Below are 8348 nucleotides of genomic sequence, written 5' to 3' on the forward strand. Positions count from 1 at the left end.
AGAAACGCCGCACGCAGCAACGAAGACCCAACGCGGCCAAAAATAAATAAATAAATTAAACAAACAAACAAAAAACAAACAAAAAAAAAAGAATCCGCCTTCCAATGCACGGGACACGGGTTTGAGCCCTGGTCCGTGAAGATCCCACGTGCTGCGGAGCAACTAAGCCCACGTGCCACAACTACTGAGCCTGTGCTCTAGAGCCCGCTCGCCACATCTACTGAGCCCGCCCGCCTAGAGCCCGTGCTCTGCAACAAGAGAAGCCACTGCAATGAGAAGACCACGCACCGCAATGAAGAGTAGCCCCCGCTCGCCACAACTAGAGAAAGCCCGTGCACAGCAACGAAGACCCAATGCAGCCCAAAAATAAATAAATGAAAAAAAAAAGGAGTCACTGAAAAAAAAAAAGTTAACCTTCCAGACTGTGATAACAATATGAAAACACAGGCTTTTAAAATTCACTCCAAAGAGTAGCCCCCGCTCGCCACAACTAGAGAAAGCCCGTGCACAGCAACGAAGACCCAATGCAGCCCAAAAATAAATAAATGAAAAAAAAAAGGAGTCACTGAAAAAAAAAAAGTTAACCTTCCAGACTGTGATAACAATATGAAAACACAGGCTTTTAAAATTCACTCCAGGGACTTCCCTGCTGGTCCAGTGGTTAGGACTCCACGCTTCCACTGCAGGGGGTGCAGGTTTGATCCCTGGTAGGGGAACTAAGATCCCCCATGCAGGGAAAAAAGAAAAAAAATCACTCCAGTCCAGGCTGAGCAGACAGGGCCTCATGGCACAGTCCCTCCAACTCAGCGTGATTCACAAAGAGCCCAACAAGAGCAGCAGGCGCCTCGGGAGCCGCCCCGGGGCGTCAGCCAGCAGGTTTGCGGGGGGGGGGCCCTCAGATGACTGCCAACAGCCTGCCTGCCCTGCAGCGCCCGCTTGGAGCCCCGACACCAGCCACCTACGGGGCGACCACAACAGCTCCGCCCCGGCCCTGGCACCGGCCGTCTGAGAGCCCCGGGCCACAGGGTCCGATGCGGGGTCTGGGGTGGGAAAGGGTGCCTCTGACACCCCCTCTGACCGCTTGCAGCGAGGCGGGAGACAAGAGATACTCAAAGTCCTGAGGCCAAGGAGGAGCTGACTACTCAGCGCTCTCACTGCAGAGCACAGAATACCACACGGGGCCGAGAGACGCACCCGGTCCGACTCACAAGACCCAGTGGGCACAAAGGCCCCCACGCTGGGAGAGGCGAGCCCTCAGCAGGTGCCCCCAAAAGACGGGAAAGGGGCTGAAAAAAGGAGTGACTGAGGGGGGCAGCCCCCATCGCCAAGGGGGGGAAACGAGAGAGGAAAGCCCCGTGGGCTCCGCCGTCCCTTTTCCCATTTCCGAGGATCGCAGAAGGCTGTCCATCTGCCTGCTAAGCTGCTCCCACAGGAGGGGCCTACCTTGCGGATCTGGTTGGTGGTCAGCATGATGACGTCGGTCCCTTCGTGAAAGCACTGGGAAGCAGCGAGGTAGCCAATTCGCTGTGAGTGGAACAAATGGAGGCGTCAGCGGTGACAAGAGGACTGGCGCCCCCGGGGAAGCACCCAACCCTCCTGAGCTTCACGCCAAGCAGCCCTGGCCGGCCCGTCACAAACGAGGAGGAGGGCACCCCTCGCCCTGTCCCAGGCGTATGGTCTCTGGAACACAGCGTCTTTCAGGGGTTGCCAAGCACGTCCTGTCGCTAACGTGTGCATCCTCACTGCCTTCTTGGCAGCTGGAGATGCTGTTATGGCCTGACGGAGTAAGTCATCACAAGCGCCTAAACTCGGGCTGAGTGTAACCTAAAGTCCCACCCGCACGTGCGTGTGATACTACAACACACGTGCAGAGCACTGGCCCTATTTTGGCAAATACGGCATTTCGTTTCTTCACCAAGAGTAACTGGCAGGCAGGACAACCGTGTCCTTCAGGAGGACGGGAACCTGCCCTCGGCAGTGACCCGTCGGCAGGACACAGCCTCAGCCACCGCATGGTGTGTGTTCCCAAGGAAAACTGAGCCAAGCCAGGAAAACCACGGGACACCCCCAGATGGGCTGTGGGCACTGAAAACCGCTTTTCAGAACATTTACTAAAGCAGGAGACGTGCTTATTTGTTATGATATCAAGTAAGAAGAAAGCAACGTCTCAAACTGCGCACGAGTAGGATCGCTGAGACGCCAAGAAAAAACGCTCAGAGGGTGATAAGAGACACCAGGACAAGTGACAAGTGGTGGCCTCTGGGGGAGACGATCAGTGTCTGCTTATTTTTTTGAAGAGGCACCAATTTAATTTGTATCACGAAACACATAACCAACCCTACAAACCCGTATTTCACTGACACTACTTAAAATGGAAAGAAAAACGTGACGCAAACAGTGCTAAGACCTAACTGGACAGAAGTGGTGATGGGAATGGGTCGCTGGTGTCTGTCACTCTGTCCCCTCCCAGCATGGCCTGCGTCACAGGACGGACGCCCTCCTCCCCCAGGCCCCCACCGACAGGGCTCAGGCCCCAGAGCGAGCTGGTTCCCTTCACCTTGAATGTGAACTTGGAGGCGCTCATCACTTCTATGATGTTGAAGGCGGCCCAGCTGATGTCATATCCTAGCATCTGCAGCTGCGGAGGAAAGAGGCCGATTCTCACGCACCTGCCCCAGCTCCCCACCCCCATACACTCTGCGGAGATTCATTTCTTTTTCTGACAGGTGAGTCTTCACGTTTAAAACCAAAGCGACAGGTTAATAACACACTAAAATAATGCCTGATAAATAAACACCTGCAGTTGAAATACCAGCATTACATGGGTTAAAATTCCCCACAAGGACCGGTAACCGGGCAGGCCGTTCATCTCCCTTCGCTGACCAGGGGAGGCCAGCATGGGGTGCCTGGCCCAGGCTCACACCCCGACCAGGGACTGCAGGGCTCCACCCACCAGGCTTCGGGGCCCAGCCCGCAGGGGAGTAGTGAAAGCAGGGGTGCTCCCGCCCCTCCATGTGGGAAAGGCCCACTGGATGGGGCCCCAGCTTGCCCTGTGCCACGTGATCATCACGCATGCCTCTCCCTCCACCCCAAGTCAGCCCAGCGTGTGCCCCCAAGCTGGCGCCTGGAGCGGACAGTGTCCATCAGTAGTGGTGGGACAGACGGACAGACAGCAGGGGGATGGTGGAGCCAGACCCGGCCTGACAGAGCAAGCGGCCCGGCACTCACGTAGGTCAGCTTGCAGACCGCGTTTGCTTTCACCGCAATGTTGTCTTGCTTCAGCTCTTGCTTGATTTCATCGATGCACTGAGAGATATATTTTGCCTAAAAGGAAAAAAAAATGGAAAAGTTGCAAGTGTCTGGCTAAAACCTAAAGCAGCCAGACCCAAGAGGTCACACAGTGTGCAATTCCATTTAGATGAAACGTCCAGAACAGGCAACTCCAGAGAGGCAGAGGGGAGTCCTGGTTGTCAGGGGCTGGGGTGGGGGAGAGGGAGGGTGATGGAATGCTCTGGAATTCAACAGAACTCTGTGAATACACTAAAAGCCACTGAATTACACATATTAAAGGGGTGAGCTAAATGGTATGTGAATGATGACAAGGCTGTTATCCTGAAAAGCCCTGTCAGTGCAATAAGCTGCCTGGGACCCCCCAAAGCTCTCCTCCCAAGGGGCAGGGGCCGCGGGAGAACAGGAGTGGCCTGGGCTGACCTAGACTGAGGCACACTGAGCTCTGGGGATTCTGCTTCCCCTACTCGTGTGTATATCTGACGTTTTCTATGATGAAAAGTTTTAAAACTTAGGAAAAAAGAATAACCATTTCAACACAAGAGCATTAAGACACGGAAAAGCTCTTAGTCCTCCAGTTTAGCCCTTTAACCAACTGTGAATGAGAGAAAGTGCAAGCCCAGAAGAGATCCCACGTCCCAGCGCCAAAGGCCCGTCCCTCAGCCCACGTGGACGGGGGCGGCAGGTCCACCTCGGTCCCACGCTGCTGTGACTGGGGACCCCGGCAGCCCCGCCCTGCACGGCCACCCACGCGGGGGCCCCACTGGCACCCACAGCAGAAAGGGCCCGGCTGCCCCAGGAACCGTGCCTGTTGGGCCCCTCCAGTACCTCCACGGGGCCCGGGTTCATTACAGGCCCGGGCGGCCGTCCTCCTTCTCCACACCGCGCATCACGGAGCCGGGCCCCAGCAGGTGACAGGCGGTGCCGGGGCCTCCCCCCAGGCACCTGTCACAGCACTTCACGTAACTCCACTCGTTTGACCCCCCTCCGCGCCCCCGTCCAGGTGAGCGCACTGGTGCCTTCCAGCTCCTGCAGGGCCGGTGCTCACTGCCCATGTGCAGCGCTGCCCCCCGTGGGCAGGAGCACCCAAGGGTCCCCTGGGAGGGCCCCTCGCAGGCCTCTCGCTTGCTCTGGGGCTGGCCGCCCAAGAATAGCGTCGAGGTGCCTAAGGCCTAGGCGGGCCAGATGGCATGGGTGCAGGTGAGAGCCACACCTCCGGCCCCCAGGACCCCTGACTCCTCCCAGGACCAGCCACACTGGCGGGGGCACCGCAGGCTCCCCTCGGGCTCCCCATTCGCTGAGGCCCTTCTCTAGGCAGCCTCTCCCGCACGCTTCTCAGGGCCTGTCTGACGGGGTCTGTGTGCATGCCCCACCGGCCTCCCTATGACGGACGCTGCAGCGTGTCAGTGCTCAGCTGCGCTGCCGTCATGCGTGTCCACCCACCCAGCAGCGCAAGGCCTTGGACGCGTCCCACTTTCCGGCTCCCGTGACGCACACTGCCGCGGATGTGTGTATACAGGTGCCTGTGTGGACACCTTTTCAATTCTCTTCAGTTTCCTCACTACCCCACCACTTGTACTAAAACACGGATCAAAAGGTCAGTACGACACAGGTGGTCCAGAGCAGAGTGAGGAATGTGCCCCATGGGACGCAAGGCTCCACCCCCAGAGCCGCACAGAAGTCCCACTGGCAGTCCCAGGAGAGCCCACCCCTGCCCAGAGGCGGGTCGTCAGTCAGGGCTGGGAGGAGTGTGGTGCCCTGCGCTCCCGTCACCCACCAACAGTGGCATCGCCTAAACCTGCCAGGCTGGCGAGCTCAGCGACCCCGCCCAAGTGGCTGCACCCTCCTCCCATGTCACCCCAGACCACTCGTAGGCCCAGCACAGGCTCCCGGGGAAGGCGCCACCCTGAGAGCGCTCTCAGCGAGCGTCTGATGAATATTCCATGACCAAGAGTCGGACAGTGGAACAGGGGTCACCAGATCCTTCCAACGGGCTTCCAGTTACTAATCCCCCAGGAGCCTCAGTTCCCACCCCAGTGCATGATAACCCCTTTGTGCACCCTGGATGTGCTGTTAATGATTCAAAAGGGAAAGAACAGAGAGATGATCCCAAGCGTGGGAGAACAGGCCCAGCACACAGCGCTGCGGGAGATGGTCTGCAGGTCCCAGGTGCAAACTGGTGCACGCGCACGCACACGCACACGCACACGCTGGCCCCTCAACGCCCAGATGTCTGTCCGCTGGTGAACGGCCAACACAGTGCACTCTCTGCACAAATCTATTTTCTAGGCGGCCCAATGACCCCTCAGCTTTCAGGAAGCCAGGCAGAGTCCACTCCCGGTAATGTCTGCGCAGCCACCGTCGGACCACGCCTCCCACTAGCACTGTTTGGAGACAAATGTCCAGGCTGTGTAGGACAGGAGAGACCACTGGTCCTGCCCCGGCTTTGATCCTGAGAGCCACGCAGAGCAGGGAGCAGCCTGGGCAAACGCAGCTGCTGGGAAGTGAGGGGTGAATGGGAGGGGGTGGCACATCCTCACGTGAACTCTGCACCCACCGCACGCTGCACACAGCCCAGCACTCCAGCGGCCTCCTGCCCACTGCAGGACAGGCTGAGCCGAACTTCCAGTCCAGACAAGCTCACAAGCTCACTTCCAGCCCCTAAAACACATCCCCTCCCTGCAAAACCAACACTTCACTGAGAATACAACAGAATCCAGTGTCAACAACATACCAGCCACAATGTCCGGGTCACAAGCCAAAATTATTCAAATTAGAAACAGGAAGGACTTCCCTGGTGGCTCAGTGGTTAAGAATCCGCCGGCCAATACAGGGGATACAGGTTCGAGCCCTGGTCCAGGAAGATCCCACATGCTCCGGAGCAACTAAGCCCGTGCGCCACAACTACTGAGCCTGCGCTCTAGAGCCCACGAGCCGCAACTACTGAAACCCGCACGCCTAGAGCCCGTGCTCCGCAACAAGAGAAGCCACCGCGATGAAAAGGTCATGCACCACAATGAAGAGTAGCCCCCGCTCACCACAACCAGAGAAAAGCCCGTGTGCAGCAACAAAGACCCAACACAGCCAAAAATTTAGTTAATTAAAATAATAATAAAAAAAGAAACAGGAAAGCATAACCTATACCCAAGGAAAAAAGGACGGCCAATGAAGACCGGCCCTGAGGTGACCCTGGTGATGATGAACGCATTCATTTGCTGAGATTTCAACACAGCAACTATAACCATGCTCTCATGACCAAGGAGAAAATATGCTCCTAATGAACAGAAAGAGAGGAAATCTCAGCAGAGAAAGGAAAGTGACACAAAACAACCAGATGGAAACCCTAGAAATGAAAAACAATTTCCGAGGTAGAACAGGCACTGCATGGGCTGGATGGGGAGCTGGAGCTGAGAAGAAAGGGGAACAACAGGGCCCACCCAGCCTGAAGGCAGGAAAGTCAGGCAAGGCTGTGGTACACCAAAGGTGTGGCGTGTGTACAACTGGGGTCCCAGGAGAGGAAGGAAAGGGAAAATATGTGAAAACCTAACAGCTCAGACTTCCCCAAATTCGGTGAAAGACATAAATTTACAATTTCAAGAAGCCCAGCACTGCCCCCCCCCAAACAGGAAATATAACAGAAAATCATACCCAGGCATATCACAGACAAACTGCTGAAAACTGAATATAAGGAGAAATTCTTCAGAGGAGCCAGAGGAAAAGGGTGTGCTGCTTCAGGGGAGCAGGGGGCTGAGGGAGGTGGGAGGACTCCAGGCCCAGGGCTCTCCATCCAAGAATACCCCTCAGGAATGAAGGCAGAGTAACATCCCTGCACCTCGGAGCACCCACAGGGGCGACAAATGAGCCCACAGGAAGTGGCTGACCTGCAGGAAGACCCAGCCTCAATGCTAGTTTTTAGCTATGACAGGTGCACAGGCTCATGGTTCCTACAGGCAGGAAAAGAGAGGAATGGGTTGTAAAATATTAAAATAATGTTTCAGGAAGGTGGAGTCAAGATGGCATACTAGGAGGACGTGGAATTCGCATCTCCTCACAACTAGAGCACCTACCAGGCACCGGTGGGGGACCACAGACACCTAAGGGGACGGGAGGAACCCCCAGCGACCGGTTGTTTCCATTATAGTTTTATTTTTCCTAATATATTTTTTATCTCTCTAATTTTACTTTGTTTTTTATTCTTTGATATTGTACTGCTCTTTTTTTTCTTCCTTCTTTTTAAAAAATTTTTCTTACTGCGCCACAAAGCTTGCTGGATCTTGGTTCCCAGGTGGGAGGTCGGGCCGGAGCTCCTACGGTGGGAGCTCCAAGTCCAAACCGCTGGACTAACAGAGAACCTCAGACCTCTGAGGAATATCACTCAGATATTCAATATCAATCAGAGTGAGGCCTCCCAGAGGTCCTCATCTCAGCACCAAGACCCAGCTAATGAATCAATAACAGAATAACTGAGGCAGAAAAACAGATAAGTGAGCCAGAAGATAAAATGGTGGAAATAACTGCCAGGGAGCAGAATAAAGAAAAAAGAATGAAAAGAACTGAAGACAGTCTCAGAGACCTCTGGGACAACAGTAAAGCACCAACACTCGAATTACAGGGGCCCCAAAAGAAAACAGAAAAAGAAAGGGTCTGAGAAAATTTTTTTTTTTTTTTTTTTTTTTTTTTTTTTTTTGCGGTATGGGGGCCCCTCACTTTTGGGGCTTCCCCCGTTGGGGAGCACAGGCTCCGGACGGGCAGGCTCAGCGGCCATGGCTCACGGGCCCAGCTTATCAATCAGAGTGAGGCCTCCCAGAGGTCCTCATCTCAGCACCAAGACCCAGCTCTAGCCAACTGCCTGCAAACTCCAGGGCTGGACATCTCAGGATAAACAATCAGTAAGACAGGAATACAGCACCAACCATCAAAAAAAAAAAAAAAAAAAAAAAAAAAAGACAAAAAAATTTGTTTCAGACGAAGGAGCAAGGTAAAAACCTACAAGGCCAAATAAATAAAGACAAAACAGGCAACCTACCTGAAAAAGAATTCAGAGTAATGATAGTAAAGAT

At 54.8% G+C, this 8348-nt stretch overlaps 1 protein-coding gene across 4 annotated transcripts in view; it reads right to left on the reverse strand.

Annotated features, from left to right (window-relative positions):
* The window catches only part of AP3D1 (adaptor related protein complex 3 subunit delta 1), a 46538-nt gene that overhangs the window by 20936 nt on the left and 17254 nt on the right, over window positions 1-8348 (reverse strand). For 3 of the 4 annotated variants that reach the window (XM_028485619.2, XM_028485620.2, XM_024134416.3), the window contains exons 2-4: window positions 3229-3324; window positions 2558-2638; window positions 1444-1524 (exon numbers count right to left, since the gene is read on the reverse strand). In XM_028485619.2, the coding sequence (XP_028341420.1) occupies window positions 1444-1524; window positions 2558-2638; window positions 3229-3324 (258 nt within the window). Of the gene's footprint in view, window positions 1-1443; window positions 1525-2557; window positions 2639-3228; window positions 3325-8348 lie in introns of those variants that run through there. The other variant, XM_028485622.2, reaches the window with a different exon arrangement.

The sequence above is a fragment of the Physeter macrocephalus genome, unplaced genomic scaffold (genome assembly GCF_002837175.3).
Source record: "Physeter macrocephalus isolate SW-GA unplaced genomic scaffold, ASM283717v5 random_482, whole genome shotgun sequence".
Taxonomy (NCBI): Eukaryota; Metazoa; Chordata; class Mammalia; order Artiodactyla; family Physeteridae; genus Physeter; species Physeter macrocephalus.